This window comes from Hypoxylon trugodes (genome assembly GCF_022578975.1).
Source record: "Hypoxylon trugodes strain CBS 135444 unplaced genomic scaffold F4822scaffold_2, whole genome shotgun sequence".
Taxonomy (NCBI): Eukaryota; Fungi; Ascomycota; class Sordariomycetes; order Xylariales; family Hypoxylaceae; genus Hypoxylon; species Hypoxylon trugodes.
The window spans coordinates 3,915,834-3,932,684 of record NW_026250017.1 but is presented as its reverse complement, the minus strand read 5'-3'; the positions used below and the strand labels follow the sequence as shown (position 1 = coordinate 3,932,684).

At 46.7% G+C, this 16,851-nt stretch overlaps 6 protein-coding genes across 6 annotated transcripts; 3 read left to right on the top strand and 3 right to left on the bottom strand.

Annotated features, from left to right (window-relative positions):
* Window positions 1-167: 167 nt before the first annotated feature.
* Window positions 168-2,257, bottom strand: F4822DRAFT_426141 (uncharacterized protein; the record flags this gene model as incomplete). The annotated part of the gene is made up of 5 exons (XM_051460490.1): window positions 168-1,027; window positions 1,082-1,313; window positions 1,369-2,086; window positions 2,140-2,192; window positions 2,246-2,257. 5 exons carry the CDS (start codon window positions 2,255-2,257, stop codon window positions 168-170), a joined length of 1,875 nt encoding a protein of 624 aa, XP_051318714.1.
* A 920-nt stretch (window positions 2,258-3,177) lies between these two features.
* F4822DRAFT_392638 (putative 1-aminocyclopropane-1-carboxylate deaminase) lies at window positions 3,178-4,513 on the top strand. Its single transcript, XM_051457227.1, has 2 exons — window positions 3,178-3,533; window positions 3,591-4,513. Exons 1-2 carry the CDS (start codon window positions 3,340-3,342, stop codon window positions 4,492-4,494), a joined length of 1,098 nt encoding a protein of 365 aa, XP_051318713.1. The 5' UTR covers window positions 3,178-3,339; the 3' UTR covers window positions 4,495-4,513.
* On the bottom strand, window positions 4,514-6,214 carry F4822DRAFT_392635 (uncharacterized protein). The gene is made up of 3 exons (XM_051457226.1): window positions 6,099-6,214; window positions 5,547-6,045; window positions 4,514-5,483 (listed from the first exon to the last, which is right to left on the bottom strand). Exons 2-3 carry the CDS (start codon window positions 5,944-5,946, stop codon window positions 4,765-4,767), a joined length of 1,119 nt encoding a protein of 372 aa, XP_051318712.1. The 5' UTR covers window positions 5,947-6,045; window positions 6,099-6,214; the 3' UTR covers window positions 4,514-4,764.
* A 2,969-nt stretch (window positions 6,215-9,183) lies between these two features.
* On the top strand, window positions 9,184-10,967 carry F4822DRAFT_436336 (FunK1 protein kinase; the record flags this gene model as incomplete). The annotated part of the gene is made up of 3 exons (XM_051462299.1): window positions 9,184-9,776; window positions 9,818-10,062; window positions 10,111-10,967. 3 exons carry the CDS (start codon window positions 9,184-9,186, stop codon window positions 10,965-10,967), a joined length of 1,695 nt encoding a protein of 564 aa, XP_051318711.1.
* Window positions 10,968-13,840: 2,873 nt separating this feature from the next.
* F4822DRAFT_441681 (uncharacterized protein) lies at window positions 13,841-15,200 on the top strand (the record flags this gene model as incomplete). The annotated part of the gene is made up of 2 exons (XM_051462889.1): window positions 13,841-14,215; window positions 14,285-15,200. 2 exons carry the CDS (start codon window positions 13,841-13,843, stop codon window positions 14,918-14,920), a joined length of 1,011 nt encoding a protein of 336 aa, XP_051318710.1. The 3' UTR covers window positions 14,921-15,200.
* F4822DRAFT_392628 (calcium-dependent phosphotriesterase) lies at window positions 14,997-16,789 on the bottom strand. The gene is made up of 3 exons (XM_051457225.1): window positions 16,674-16,789; window positions 16,388-16,618; window positions 14,997-16,302 (listed from the first exon to the last, which is right to left on the bottom strand). Exons 1-3 carry the CDS (start codon window positions 16,692-16,694, stop codon window positions 15,340-15,342), a joined length of 1,215 nt encoding a protein of 404 aa, XP_051318709.1. The 5' UTR covers window positions 16,695-16,789; the 3' UTR covers window positions 14,997-15,339.
* Window positions 16,790-16,851: the final 62 nt, after the last annotated feature.

Here is a 16,851-nt window from a genome sequence, read left to right as displayed (position 1 = left end):
TTCAACACCACAGCAACCACTGTAATTACAGGGAGCTATCCGCTAAAAGTCCTTAACATATAGCGCGTCATTCCCCGTACTCTTAGTGAGTTACCTATACGATACAATGATTCATTTCGTCCGCGACCACTGCACTACTTTGCTATTAAGCCTATGTACTCTTGTTTTTACTTCGCCTTCTCCGCCTCTTTCTCATGCTCCATCTCTCGCCAATCGTGCAACTCATCCATCTTCGTTAGCACATCCTGTCTCAGCTTGGCTAACTCGTGGTAATCCTTCTCCGCATTAGCTAGAAGCATATCGATCTCTGCCAACAATTCCTGCAGCTCTAAATCGCCACGTACATCGATCTGAGCGAAGGTAGCTGCAGCCTTGTACTTGAGACGCAGGGTATGCGGTAGCGTCTCGGGTGTTGTTACGGTCGGGTCAGCAAGCTTCTCCTGTAGTAGATTCATGGTAGTCTGGCCGGCCAGCTTGGGCAGGCTCTCGTTCTCGATCAACGTAACTCGTACGCTCAGTAAGATGAGGAGCGCCTCCAGAGTGTCACGATGTAGAGGTCCAGAAACCTCTTCAAGACCCTTGAATATCTCACGCGCCTCGTTCTCCATCTCCTGTGCCTCTTCATCCTGGCCCTTTGTGATAGGCTTGCCACACCACGTCCCGTCGACAAGGCTGGTCAACAGGAGTTCACGTCGTATGATTAAGGTCTTGGGGTGCTTCGGGCCGAGCTCTCGTTGTAGGTGGTACTTGACCAGTTGAAGTCGGCATATTGCGCTCGCCATTCCTAAATCATCGTCTGCAGCCGCTGCCTTGTCACGCTGGGCAATCGCATCGTCGGGATCATAGAACTTCTTCTCGTCCTCGTCTTCGATATCCGTCTTCTTGCTGCCCTGAACCTTGGACGGGCCTGCCTCTGTAAGATGCTCGTACTGGGTGTTTTCTAAAATGGGAGGTAACGAGGGTGGTGATGACGTGGAGGAAGGCGATCGCCTTGCCCTTAGCATCCCAGGTCGCGTAGTAACCTTCTCTGCCGCGGGGTATTTAGCCAGTATAACACGATTGGGTGGACTCTCTAACTTACCTTTTCCCTTGTTCAAACGGGATTGTTGGGCGCTGCAGCGGTGATCCGATAGATTATCAGCATCATCATCATCCTCATCCTCATCATCAACATCCTCGTTAGCTCCAATTGCTTCCTTGAGTTTCTTCTCCAGGCCAACCCAGCCAATTTTCTCTAGCAGCTTCTGTTCCTCTGACTTGCCCCCGATGCGAAGGAACGCGCGTATTCCTCGTATGAGTTGCTTGAGCTTCGACTGTATTTTGTGTTAGACAGAAAGACAATAAGAATGAGGGTATTCTTGAACCCACTGTTTCAAACTTGCGAAAAAGTTGAGGATACATCCAAATTCCACTACACCACAGCTTCACGACATACCCGGAGTTTTCCTTCTCTCCCTCTGTGGTCCCCACGACCCCCGCGACCTCCGCGATATCCTCACACGGACTAGGGCGTTTACCTGTTAGGTCTTTAAAGCAGGTATCGATGGCACCCATCTTTTCGGTCAAGTCATCGATCTTAGATCGCTTAAGCGGCGTTCGGAACGTCTTTGAGAAATCCTTCAGGTAGCTGGCGAGGACCGATTCCGACAGCAAGTCAATGGGTGTTGAAGGCTGTCGGATCTCCGGTACGTCGAGGAAAATAAGCGCCTTAGGGTCGACTCGATTATACGGGTCGCGCCAAAGAAACAGGAGTTCCTTGACAACCCATGCTGCGATGCCGTGGGCGATGAAGATGGTGACACGAGGTGGATTGTTGATGCCGTTGTCGGGATCCGAAATGAACATCGGCGACGAGGCCTCCTCCTTCATGAGGCCGATCGCTCGGGATAACTCAATCGTCGCCTGAGACAGCGCGAATCGTCCATGATGTAGAACATGCGCTCCATCAAAAGTAAAAGTGCGAACATTAACCTTGTTACGGATTGATTCCGTTGCCTTGATAACCCAAGTCTCCAAGATGCGTTGACACTCTGCCGCTTGCGAGCTTTTCTTGAAATGGGTTGCCAAACCGTGTACCAGGATAATTCTATAAATTCAATGTCAGTTAAGATGAATATTAATCTAGCCGTTTATACTAACTCATATGCGGCCAGCCCTGCCTCAGAGGGCTGGGCAATGATAGGAAGTGGTTTCTATTAATGTAGTTAGCCCAAGGGAGCAAAAATTGGGATTGTTGTTGACGTACTGCCGAATTCATTGTGTTTGATAACACTAAAGAACTGCTTGGTATTGGTAATTGATTGATGGTATCATTGGCCTCGAAGTGGTAAGCGAAGAAAAGAATGGGAGGTTATGTGAAATTGTTTTGTCCATGTAGCATGGCCGACCCAAGTTGCGATTCTTTTTTTCGCATGACCCGCTTGCTGATAACTTGCGGTTGCCCTGTGCAAACAGACATGAGGCGGCGTTAATACAGCTTTACATGTACTTGAATGCCAGATGTGATGGGATTGATGAAGTAGTTCACGAACTAATAGTAACTGGGTTCTGCGACTATTCGTCCACACACATGCCGGTGATTGTGGAAGAGCAACCTGACACGTAATGCACAGGAACGTAAATGTTCAGATAAATTCGAGATAAAATTGATGGTCTAAGCATACGTCGTATCAACCCATGATTGTTTTATCTTGGATTTAGGAAGTAAACGTGATTCCCAGTCCTTTTCCTTTCACATACAAGCGGCCTCAAGTTACACAAAATAGGGGTTAGCTGGACGCCTTGGATTATGGTAAATTCCATCCGAATCACAACAAATAGCCGGTGTTTTTGCAATTTCATCTAGAGTAGATAACATATAGCACCCCGAGTTTGCGGCCGTAGACAATATATCAATATCTATACGTCGGATGGTCTAAGTACTCGTGTACCTAAGATATCTTCACCCCCTTTTGATAGATTACTAAGGGAAATGATCTAAAGATAATGCTCCAGCAAAGCTAAGTTTACGCTATAAGTTTAAAATAGAACCCCCAGAGAACTATTACTAGAAAGGGATAACTTTTCAAGGCTGGTTGGCTAGTAATATCTGAAGCTGCATTGGAAGTGGAGAGACCTTCACTCCTCTCCGCTCCGTCTTATACCCACCATCACCATCCGACTTCGGTCATATATCTTGGCCGAGATGCTCATCTATATATAGGGCTGCGTACGACGGATGGGTTAGGTATTTCGGGAATTAATATAATTTATAAATTAACTGCTTTCCTCATTCCATTGCTACTTTGTTCGCTTGACTCCGCCGTAATTAAGTGCCAAGCTACCACTACCTTACCGAAAATGGCCGATCTTGACCTCCGCATCCCTGAACCCTTCGTTAGTATCCCGAGGGAATCCTTCCTTTTCGGGCCTTCCCCAATCCAGCATCTACCGCGTATATCCGCAGCACTCGGTGGAAAAGTCCAAGTCTACGCCAAACGCGAAGATTGCAACTCAGGACTCGCGTATGGCGGAAATAAAACTCGAAAGCTAGAGTGAGTATCCTTTATCCACTCTTAAGAACGCGCGCTCGGTTCTAACCACCAAACCAGATACCTAGCCGCAGACGCCCTATCCCAAGGCGCCGACACCCTCGTCTCAATCGGCGGCGTACAATCGAACCACACACGCCAAGTCGCCGCCGTTGCCGCCGCTTTAGGTCTACAATCCGCATTAATCCAAGAACGCTGGGTCGATCTCTCCACCACACCCTCCCCCAACACCTCCTCATCCTCCCTAGACGCCCAACTCTACAGCGCCGTAGGCAACATCCAACTCTCGCGCCTAATGGGTGCAGACTCACGCATCGAACCCCTAACCACCTTCGGCATCGAGCACAAACCCACCCTAGCACATCTCCAATCCTCACTCGAAGCCGCAGGTCGCAAACCGTACTACATCCCAGCCGGGGCCTCCGACCACCCACTAGGCGGTCTCGGCTTCGCGCGCTGGGCGCTAGAAGTCGAAGCGCAAGAGCGACGATCTGGCGTATTCTACGATACCGTGATCGTGTGTGCGGTAACAGGCTCTACGTTCGCGGGTATGGTCGCCGGATTCAAGCTCGCGCAGAAGAAACTCGGGTCAAAGAAACGGCGGGTAATCGGCATCGACGCGTCTGCGACGCCGAAGCAGACTTTTGATCAAGTATTGCGCATTGCGAAGGGTACGGCGGTGAAGATTGGGTTGGAGGAGGGTGATATTACGGAGGCCGATATCGAACTTGATGATAGGTATCATGCTGGCGTGTACGGTATTGCCGATGAGCAGACACTGGAGGCGATTCGGTTTGGTGCTCAAACGGAGGCTTTCATTACGGATCCTGTGTACGAAGGTAAGAGTTTAGCAGGCATGATGGATTTGATTCGAAAGGAGGAAATAGCAGAAGGGAGCAATGTTTTGTACGCGCATCTTGGAGGGCAGCTAGCATTGAATGCTTATCCCTCCATTGGCGCCTAGAAAGAATCTCATTTATGAATATTCGATTAAATTTCAATTTTATTTTGCTCGCTTCGTTGCCTGTCATCACGACCCTTCATCCCCTCCCATGATAACAACGTCGTGATTGAAACGTAACCTATGCCCATGTATAATAATAATATGCTCGTAATCATCTACACATACATGTAAATGTCTCATTCAGTGGTGATTGATGTTGTCTGCCGTATTAAAATCAACCTCCAGCTTACTATAGGGTTGCTTGCTCGGCGTAGGTCTCAAGAGGGTCCCCTAGAGCCTCTCGTTATCCTGTCTTCTCAACTCATCACGGAATAAATTCCTATCTCGTTGGTCTCGCGAACCAGGGCCATGGAAGTCCATACGGCGTTCTTCGGTCGGAGTTCCAGCCAGGCTACCCAGTGCATCGCTGTCTCGTCTCGGGCGGTCCGGCATATCACGGTAGACGTCACCACCATCAGCTTCAAGCTCCCGCTCCATCAATTGAATACGCTCGTTCGCCTTGTTTCGCTTGCCCAGACCCATTCGAGAACGAGCGCTCTTGCCAACGCCATATCCGTGTCGACCGCGAGACATGATGTTGCCGAGACCAATCTTGCGAGCTCTTCTATTCCAGAGGCAAGTTCCGACTAGGCATAACGCGACGAAACCAAGCACAGTCGGCAAAGCAATTGCCAAAGCAGTCTTATCAGGAGTTTTGCCGGTGTCGGGTTGGTAGCCTGGATAATGAGTGATCAAGACTGTGGGCCCTGAGATGATTTGGCTGGCGTTGCCGCCCGTAGCTAACGTAGCAAGCTGCAAGGTTATGTTCTTAGCAGATTGGTACTTCATCAAGCTCTCTTCAATCTTGTAGCTCCAGAAACCCCAGGACGCGGACCACTTAGGCGATTCAAAGGCCTGGTCAGTAACTTCGCCAGTGGTTTCGTTGACGTAGTTGCCCTGGACTAAAATGGTCGTATTCGGTACCGTAAAGTAGGATGGGTCCCAAGTAACTATAAACGAGTTAATAAAATATTTCAAGACATAATTGCTTCAGACAAAAAGGCATCGCGTACAGTAATACGTAACACCAGGATACAATGGGGATCCAGCAGTTGGTTGACACCAAGGGGCACCATCTCCATCCTTATTATGGCAGGCCTGGAACGAGCCGGCTCCTTCGCCCCCAGTAGCGGTAGCCATCGGAGCAGTACCTGTGCTAGTAGAAACTTTGCCGTAACTTGTCTCAGTAAAGACGGTAGCGGTCAAATCGTGGGGAGCGCCTGATATGACGGTAGGCGTTCCGCTGACGGTGCTGAGAACCGGCGTGACTGTACTTGGTTTACCATCATCATTGACTGTAACCCAGGGTTGAAGGGCTGCATCGGTCGTATCCCTAGGACGAACATTCGGTACAGCAGATGCCAAGGAAAACAGCAATGCTGCTCCTATGGCTGGGGTGGACGAGTACATCATCGTGCTTTATCAATTGGTTCGAGTATGTTGCATAGGTGGACGCGGAAGACTCGGAAAAGGTCGAAAGAGGACTCGAGGTCGCGTTTAAGACTTGAATTCCTAGATGATACGGATTAATAAATCTTACAGGGACTAAGCTGATGAATACTTACTATACAACTACACAGAGTGCCAAAAAGAACGAAGTAGGTCAACTAGGCACAATCGAACGAACGAAGTTGTCTTGGATCCGAAGTTGAAGAATAGAAGAAGAATTTGGGAAACGAAGGTCAACTAGAAGAATTTCTGGGCCATTCGCAATTTACAAGGTATCTTAGTATACAGAAGGTACATGTACCTCAAAAGTAAGCTAGCGAAGTTGGTACAACGATTGAGTTCGATTGACGTGCATTACAGAGCACACGCTAGGGAAAATACGGCACACCATCGCTTCATCGGTCGATCGCGTCCACCGAATCTAGCTAATCTCGGTCAAGTTTGTCAATTCCAAAGTTGCTTGCCCCTGAGTGAAAATCTCCACCATGTACCACCACCCCGGTCTATTGTGTTCGGTACCTGGGCCTACATGTACCGAACGAAGATTAAAAATGGGTGCGCGTCATGCAGGAACGCGGTAGCTACGATACGATACATTACAATACATAATAAGCCTTGCTCTATTAAGAAATGCGTTTAACTTCTTTTCTTTTAACTTTTTGTCTTTCCTAGCTTCGAACATTCCCTAAAGGATTCTAACGGTAAGAATCGGTGCTGCTACTCTACATCATTGCGCCTCGCAACTGTCCGTGAGTATAACCTTAGAGGTCTCACAATATTCGCTTCGTTTTCCGAAGAGTTTGCCACAAGCAACACAGGTGGTACTACATCTAGCGATTAACGTCCTAGGACATCCATCGCAGACTATCAACTCAAATACATACGTATATACCGATCTGCTTCGATGGATAGGCACATACATAGGTAGATATCTACCCAACCATATCCAGTTGTTTATTTCCCTACCTAAGTTCTTTTATTCACTACCGTTTTGTTACGCCCACGATCATTCATTACGTAATCATATTCCATTACATAATTCCATTCACTCATGTCTGCCATGAGACCAACCATATGAGGGGGTTAATAACTGTTGTTACGCGAAGAGATCGCAAAGAACTGCTAAGAAAGCTACCGTATACATACACGAATGACTTCTTTATTCTAAAAGCTCCCTTGCCTCCATACACTCCCCAGGATGTATCGCTCTATATGGTTCAACTACTGACAATGACCTCCAGATGTCCTGCAGCTTTTATATATATGATTATAGACGCCTCCACATGTGTACAGCCTCAAATCAAAGCATTGGAGTTCCAGGTCAAGTCTACTACTACTTAGAATAAGTAAGAAGCTGAGTGGCATAATGCAAGGCCTCATGTCCATAAACATGTTATTCGGTCCGCTAATCCGTTTCGCAGTTAACACCATAAATCCGTTGCAAGTTCGATAGTATTAAAGGTTATAAGTTAACAGAAACTGTCTCTCTTTGTCGTCGAGCTCAATTCTGTCGAATGATTTCTGCGCCTACGCCTAGTCAGTTCGACGAACCGAAGCGCGATGCCGAGATCGTGGCGAAACTCGCGATGAGGATCAAAGCAAGCTCATCAGCCTATAGTTTCTAGGTAGTCTATTGTAACCCATTGCAGATTCTCGCGGTTATTGCAATAAGCCCAGGAGGGCAACGTTACCTACGGCGCGACGACAACCTTACGAATTTCTACGTAAAGATGGCGATATGTTAGACTACATATACCTGCATACATCATAAATCGTTACATTTGGCTTCCCGTGTATGGTTACAAAGTTAGAAAAAAAAAGTTGACATACCTTTAGGACCAGGGGTGAATCCGGAAGTGAAATCAGTTGGACTACTCATCTGGATTCTTTTAGAGGTTCTGCATTTTGCATACGAAAGCCCCCTGAAGAAAAATATTCGGGCAGAAAAGGTTGGAGGGATTTCAAGCAAGATCCTGTAGTGAAAAAAAAAATCAAAGGAAAAAAAATATATAGAAAATAGCAAAAAGATTGGTTCTCCATTGGCTGAGACAGGGATCGTTTGTACAGAGATGGATAGGGTATTATATTATATATTTTTATATTATGGATTGTCGGACTTTTAAGGGCGGAGGTTCGGGGGAGAAGTATCTTCTAAAGCGGGTTGTCGGGAGAAGTGTCTTCTAGGTAGGGAGGAGGGCTACTCGGAGGTATTGTCGGATGGTTTGGGCTATCCTCTCATAGAAACCAGCGCCACTGCAACTCGAACCATGGACCTTCAGAGAAGGAAGAACGGTCTCTTACCACTTACACCACACTTTCTCAGTGTGAGTGGATTTCTTGAAAACCCTCACTACTAAACCCAGTTATAAGCTCTTGTCTGTTGGTATCTTGGGAAACCGGTGCACCTACCACTCGGAAACAGCCCATGCACGATCTCTCCAGTGTCGTCACCCACCCATCCAGTTGTCAAGACAACACCAACTAAGATTTTTCACCACCTCGATTCTCGTTGCCCCGCCTCTTCTCGACATCGTATCGTATTGCCTATCTTCGCGCCTAGAATGACTCCGCGCCCCCAGAGCCGCGACGTTACCCCTGAACAAGACCTCGAATAATAGTCACGCGACTCTCCAAGGACGCGAACGTCGAAATTAAGAGACTCGAATCATGATCCTGAATTGTTACGACTAACAATCGCATACCGGCCCCCCCGGCTATTTTGTCAAGATATATCCTCGACCTCGTTATGATCGCGCGGCCAGGGTGTTTCCGAAAAAAAAAAAAAAAAAAAAAACAAGTTTCTTCATACAGTGACATTGCACTTCCAGCAGGTTAAATGTTTGGAAACTAGCTGCGTTATTCGCTTCGCCTCGCTCTAAGGTCGTACAGGTTCTCCCCAGCCACAGGGATCTGAGGCTCTGATTGGCCAGCCACACCTCAGCACACGTCCAACAAATTCTTCATAGAATCAATTAAACGCCGTCCCTATGCCCGATTTTACGAGTTATTTCACTGGAATGAACTGGTCCTCAACCTCAACCACAGCCACACCACTATTTGCAATGCACATTAGAGATCTCATAATCTCAAACCAGTAATACCAGTGGGAGTCGTGTGGCACTCGGCGGCAGACCAGAATCCCCGAGGTCGCGGATACGAAAGGACCGGACCCTTCATTAGCGGCAGTACGTTCCATTGACCATGGAGAATCACACGGCGGTAGATCATCTGCTAGCTCCACCGGTCTCTGATCAAGATATCCTTAACAACATAGACGGCCGCATGCACGGCCCCATGAACGGATTTATCAAAAAACACTTCGGCAACTTTCAATATATCCACCAAAATGCTTTCTTGGAAATTCAGGCAGGCGGAAAAGTCAGTGGCCGCTGTGCCATTCCATCAGCTGCCCCATTACCGGAAAATTTCCTACAATGGTTTTCTAACTATGTATCACGGGAGCTTGACGGCGCTCGAGGCTCATGGCTTGTATCCAGCGACAATCTAGCACCCAAGCACGAGAGTGATGACGACGGTGCACGTCTTCTCTTGACCATGCTCGTTTCGCCAGCCTCCGACGTACAGGCGAAATGGGACCATGTTCAGGTCATTGGTCAGTTTAACCACCGTGGTTGCATTTCTTATCAGGACGGACTATTGCGTCTCTGTCGGGCCGCACACCAAGTCTTCGCTAGCCAGCCTACGCGGCTCTTTTTACATGGCTTCTACATTCGCGGCTCACTGATCGAACTTTGGGCCTTCGATCTGGCTTATATTGTAGCGACCTGTTCGATGTTCAGGAAGATTTCATCCAATTCCTTTCTATTATTCTCAGCTACCAGCGGATGACGGATCAGGACCTGGGGAAAACCAACATCATTAAGACTGATAAGGGCGGTAACTATATTATTCTTGATAGTGTTGTGATGCCCTCTTTGGGGAAGCTTTATCTCGAAAGCCAGCCAATCGCGTCCCGCGAAGGCCTTGTTGGCACCGGGACAACTTGCTACCGGGCTAAAATACCTAATTCGAATCGATGGGATTACGTCATAAAGTTCAAATGGCGTTGGGCTAGGGATTGTCCGGAGGACGAGCTTCTAAAGCTAGCCAAGAAGAAATCTGCCTGAGGTGCCGTCTCCCTTGACTATTACGAAGAAGTTGAAAGTAGAGCAAATCTTCGTCGAGGCCTCCGGTGGGGGACACAAAGAAGATTCGCTAAGACGGAAGAGAAACGACAGGAAGTTACTTGCAACGCTAACGGACTTGTTGAATATACAGAAGAAACCGATAACTTCTTTCAAAATTGTATCCTTACTTGCATCGTTACTTCCCCTGTCGGCAGACCTCTTCATACTTTTCAGTCTCTCTTGGAGTTGCTCGAAGTGTTTCGTGATACTATTAAATGTCACCGGTCGCTTTGTTACGACGCCAAAATACTTCACCAAGATATTTCCCCTGGGAACATGATCATTCTGGATGGTCAAGAGGAAGGAAAGCCCCAAGGGATCCTGATAGACCTCGATTCCGCAATAAAGCTCGCCGAAGGATCAGAAACAGAGCTTGACATTACCGGCACTAGACCATTTATGGCCATTGGAGTTCTGAAGAGCGAATGTCATACTTATCGTCACGGCCTGGAGTCATTCCTTTATGTTTTCCTCTGGGCAATCATAACGAACCACACCGAGGACCCCCCAGAGACAAGTCGGCTTCGACAATGGAGTAATGGCGACTGGGACGAACTAGCGGTACGCAAATCTCTTGACATGAATCAAAATGGCTTTCAGACTATTTTGAGGGAATTTACTCCCGAATTCCACTCCGTTAAGCCGCTCACCAAAAGTCTACGCCAAATTCTATTTCCCTTACGGGCTAGCGTAATTTGGACAGGGACCGACAGCTCGCCCGAAGCTATAAACAAGCTCTACGATGGAATGATCTACGCTTTCGAAGAGGCCATCAATTCTATGGATAAAAGAAAATAAGAATCCAAGTTTCTTTATACAATGGGACTTCTAGCAGGTTAAGTTTTTCGACATATGAATTCTCTTATCCCCATTCACCCCACATTTTTTATAGGTTCGGATCGAGGCCGCCCCATACACATACTCCAGGGGTGGTAGTCTCTTTAGTCTCAACGACACACCCCACATTCTATTTATTACATCTAGTAATATTCTAACATACCAATAAAGTATGCCAATATCGTAGCAAACTTGCAATGGGAATATACGCCGAATTCCGGCGCGTCGCTCGAAATTAGATTTGATAATAGGTAGTCCTTAGTCCATCATAACCCATCGGGACTCCCCGTAGACACTCATCGTGTTCGGCTCAGACATCATAAGGCCATAAGTAATAAGTAATTCCTGCAACTTCATTCAATCATGCGGGTTGGGCTGGTTGGCACATACCACTGGTACTTCTGGGTATGTTTTGTACCAAACAAGATGATCATGGTGGTCTCAAGTTGGTCAGGGGCATTGACTGGCGAGGTTCTCTAGCACCTCTCAGGCGGCAGGTTCGAGAATAGCGCAAGTGACCGTAGGGACGACATCTCTCCCAATCCATTGCAACCTAGCAGAACGTTGAAATAGTTCACTGTTGGAATCATTGCAATGTAAACCCATTAAAAGCTCGGTGGAGATTTAGCGAGACTATACGTCATTTGCTGCAGCTACCTACACATTTTGGGCTACGCTGAATACCGCTCGCCATTTTTCCGACTAGTTCCTCTGTGAAGAAGTCGTCATCTTTGCATTTTTAGGGGGTGTCAAATCAGTTTTTTATTGTAGGATAGTCGAAGTGCCGCCTGCTTCCCACAAGATTCGGCCAGCAAATTATCGTGTTTAGTGATTCAAAATTCTAGCTGGATAATATCTTCTTCGTACCCTAAAGTTGTATTCTACCTTGAAAGTATCATAGATCTTCCCGTCCGATCTAATCTCCGAGCTGCTGATGATGTAAACGCTCTTAATCGTCTAGAAAATAGGAACCACCAAACACCCTAGGCTCTAATGGGCGGCGGGAGAGAAAATAACGGTCTCAATTAGGGTCTTAAATACCATTGGCATTGGGGTTTGTGATAATCTAACCGCCGGGAGATCATTATATGCGATAGTATCACAAGCCCATTGCTATCCAAAACGAAAATATCTTGATTTACAGAAGACGAACTTTTTTTTAAAAAAGTTTCACTTACCTAGGGAATGCAAAGTTGTTTAAATAGTAGTAGCTAGGATCGAGTGTAAATTCGATAAAAGAAAAGGAATATTCACCAATACCTCTCAGAGATGATACATTCTACATATACTGAGAAGGAATGATTGTGCAAGGCAAAATTACAAGAATTATAAATGAGGCTATATGATGGGGAAAAAAATATACAAAGTGGCAAAAGTTTAGTTCTTTGGTTGAGGCAGGGGCCGTCTAGAATCCCTCGGGGGGGATGTGGAAGAATCTCTCGATGGAGATGTGGACGATCCCTCTAAGGAGATATGAACGATCCCTCTATGGAGATATTAATTGAGAGACGACCACATTGTGACTCGAACCGAGGACCTCCAGAGAAGGTAGAACCACTGTACCATACTTTCTAAGTATGAGTGGATTTGTTGAAAGCTCTTTACATTAAACCAAACTATAGGCTTTTGTCCCTTGGTTTCTTGGGAAACTGGTGCACCTACCACAACCACATTTCGTTTCGGGTGCTTAACCAGTAAAACCTATCGGGCTACTATATTTTCATCCTCTCTCAGAATTCATACGACTGAAATAAGTATATTCATGTCGACCTATTGCACATTCTCCAATTCCAAAAATTCACGATCTTTCAACTAACACTCTCCCCCCTTTTCCCGGATTCTCGATTACGTAATCCACCACAAGTCCTCCATCCCCTATTATTTACCACGCACTCTCATCCCACGTCCAAGTAGAATGGTAATTGATGCCTCGATACTTTCAACAAAAGTATTATTAGTTCTATACGTTTAAACTTTTTAATTTTGTTGGGTTCCGGGTGCATATGAAATCTGCTGGTAAAGGTCATGTAGAATAGAAGGCACAATCTTTAAGACAACTATTGCTGTATACTTCGGTACAGGTAGAATTTAAGGGCATTCAAACTCACCTACATTATTATCTGCGGTAAGGCGATCCTGAAGCTGTGCACATGTAGGCGGGCAGGCAAGATCAGGTGTAGGTATTAATCGAGGTACATATAGGTAGATAATAGAAATGTTTATCGCAGATGATTCTTTCGGGGGAAAATAAATCAATTTTTGCGTTCAATTGCCTTACTAGATAATTAGAGTTGGCACAGAAATTGTTCCTAATTAATACATTCTACTACTGTGGAAGGTGTTGTCTACCTAGATACACAAGTGGCAACCCACGTACTGATCTGGTCCATGCAAAATTTCTGAAATATTCATCCACACACACACACACACACAGCATTAATTTTTCTCCTCCAACTTGGAAAATTTGAAATCCTGGATTTTCCGACCAACATCCTTGGCAGCCTCAGTTTTGGCAGTTCTGTCCATCCTTCGCTGCTTACATTCTCACCACCCCGTCTTTTCCTCTCGATTATTCGTGCCGTTTTGTCTAATTTCGTACTTAGGATATTCCTACGAGAGTCATTGCTTTGGGGGCAATAGACTAGCATTTTATATCCTAGTGCACTAAGTCGACATCTTTTGCCTTTGCGACCGTGTCACTGCTTCTACGAAGTAGGTAAATGTCACTCCTCGCCCCCAATATATTCCACCACAACAGCAGACTCATTCGTATCCATAGGAAATTATTCTAGTCTGAGGGTTGTTACTTGTTTATTTTGGTCATTATTTCCACAATGGCCACCAATGCGGATGACAACTCGGGCCCCGCGACCCAATGCCAACTCGAAGAGCGCGGAGTATGCCTTGTATTCGATGGATTCAAGTTCCCTTCTCGACTGATCAATGGCGACGCAATGAAGGCTCTTACTACTCCCATCCCGGAAATCGAGCCCGGTCCCGTGACAATCTACTTCAACGCATTGGACTTACTCAGCAAAGCTTTGCATGTCAAGTTAACCTCGCCTCCCCAATCGCAGGTAGAGTTCAAGTCCGCCGTTGACCGTGCCTGGGGTTTGGCCTCTGTTAACTCTACGTTCTTCCTCGTCAGACATTTCACGGCGGCCAGAACTAGATTTCGAGCAAAACTCAAGAACAAGAATCATGTTTATGTACGCCCCATCACGGCTTTGGCCTAGTTGGCCAACGGCTTGTGTGACTGGGACACGCATCTGGGAAAGGTGAGGAACGGGGGCAAGAATCTTGCCAACGACAGCCTGCTCTTCAAGAAGAGTCTTAACGACATTCTGGAGCAAGCTAGACGACCCCCGGAGGAGATCCCGACCGGACCACTCGCACCACGCGACAACATGGTCTTCCCCATCCAGCCCGCGGAGTACCACACCCCCATTTCTTCAGCAGAGCTCGCCAAGAACATCTACGAAGTACTCATCGCCCAAGGCCCCGTCGGACATGAGAACACCCAGGAACTGATTATCGCCGTCCTCGAAGCCAGCACAAAGCTGGGTACTCGTATCGTTTTGCACGAAATGATGAACGAAGCGCAGAATGGCAGCTCCGGCATCCAAATGAATCAATTCCTCTGCCGAGAGATTTGTCGACAATTCCATGTAGCCATTGAATCCGCTTGCACCGATGGCATTGATAAAGCAATGCCCCAGCTATCCGGGTGCTTAGGACTTTTCGAGGAGTGGAGGCCTCGCCTCGACCTCAGTCCCAACCCCGAAGAAGCAGCTACCTGGCAAGGAGTTCCTGGCAAGAATGAACAGGACAAGAACGTGCTCGTAGATGAGGAGGACGAGGAGGTTAAGATTATCCTCGCCCACAGACCGCGACAGGAAGACCGCCAACCCTAACTCGGGGATGACATGGTAGATTAGGGAATCTCTGGGTTATAGTGTCAGATAGTAAGACCAGGATGATAAGAAAAGGGTGGACGAAATAGGGCTTCATTTTTAGTAAGCCAAGATGTTTGATAAGCTCGCACCCTTGGTAGCTAAATACTATGTCATGTTGATAACGCACAGGTCGTGTGCTCCTACTGAGAGGAGAGTAGCCCCCACCAGATGTACTAGAAATATTCTAGAAACCGTATCCCAACCCAATTTCCGATAGCACCCAGCCACATCCAGAAATCCCCAATCGGTTTCTGTCTACCAAGACACACTTGTGTCTTTAATCCACAAGCTACGCAGTCAAGTCATATGCTTCTTGGACCACAAAATATATGAGCTAAATCCAACCCCCAAACTTAATGAATGTAGGTCTTGTTTACCTACTCTCTCCAAACAAGGATTCCTTTGGCATACAAACCTGTAACAATCCCAACCTTCCTCTTCGAATCGAATGCTGCGGTAGCACTCGTAGGGTATTCAATACCAGTATAGAGATGCTCAACGCCCCCTTCCTCGGTCCACCTAGAAACCCAGGAAGGCCCGACGGTCGTCTTGCATTTCTCTTGGACAGAAGGATCAGCGGTAGTGATATCGGTGTATGAATTGCACTCATGCCTCGTAGCGCTGTATTTATCTAGTGAGGGAGGGTGCGGGTGACCAGCAGCGTAGAGGGCACCGTCCTTAGAAATTTGAACATTGTCCACGAAGTAAGGGAGTTTTACTAGCGACTTGTAGGCAAGAACTGGCGGTGATGTGGAGCCTTGTTCCGGCTTCATGATAGAGTAGAAGTATACGCATGCGCCCGAAGTTGAAGCTACAGCAACAGTGGTCTCGTTAAATAGTTCAATACCGTTGGCAAAAGGAACGCGGGCAACTATTTCGGCCTTGACATCAGCAGCGGGGTCCTCCAAAAGGGACGATATGTCAACGTGCACAACCGAAGCAAGCGGCAGGCCGAGGTAAGTCTCCAGCATCGAGAGTATGCGGTAATCCCCAGCTTTGAAGTAATGGTCATTCGTAATGAGCAACTCATGGTTATTAATAAGAGCGATCGCATTCGGAGCATGCAGAAGAGGATGTCGGATGGTTCGGAAATGCTTAGCCTTAAATGCAACTAGATCCAATTTAAACAACTCGACAGTCGGGCCGTCGGTACGGTGATTTGCGACAAACAAGGTAGAAGTCTTCTCATCGTAGGCCAAACCTAAGGTATGAAAATCTACCCCAGGTTCGTAACCAAGAATCTCAAAACGTTTGAGAGCCTTCGAGTCCGGTAGGCTAGCATCATTATAATTATATGCGTAAATCTCAGCGCCAGGCACGGGACCCGGTAAAAAAATGTTCTGTCCAACATGAGAATCCACAATGGGAATAAAATTGGAAGTTTGTTCCTTGCATATTATGGTAATATACCGAAAAACAACTTACCATCACTGTATTGTACGATTCACGTCCGACATCGCAAGAAAGAAGAGCTAAACCTTGTGATTCCACAAGAAGGCCATCTTCACAGTTACGAATTGTATCTGCGAACTTAATTTCATATGATTTGAAGTTATTGATGCTCGAAAGCCGCTCGGGCGCATTATTGTAGATTACGAACACTTTTTGAACGGAACTGTAGAGACCTGGCAGCAAGGCTGCCAGAGCTAAAACGGACTGCATAGCGTTAGCCATCAATGCATGATGTAATAAATAGCATAAAGTTACTTACAACCGCAAGGTTGAACACCATTGTTACTGGTGTCTTAGAGTAACCGGTGAATATGTTATGTTTACATGCGAGGAAGAAATAAAATAAAATAAAAAACTAATTGAGTTCGGTTTTCTAGTTTCGTAGAGAGCTGAAAAGGAGAAGAAGGTTGGAGAGCAGCTATCAATAGCTCAGCTAT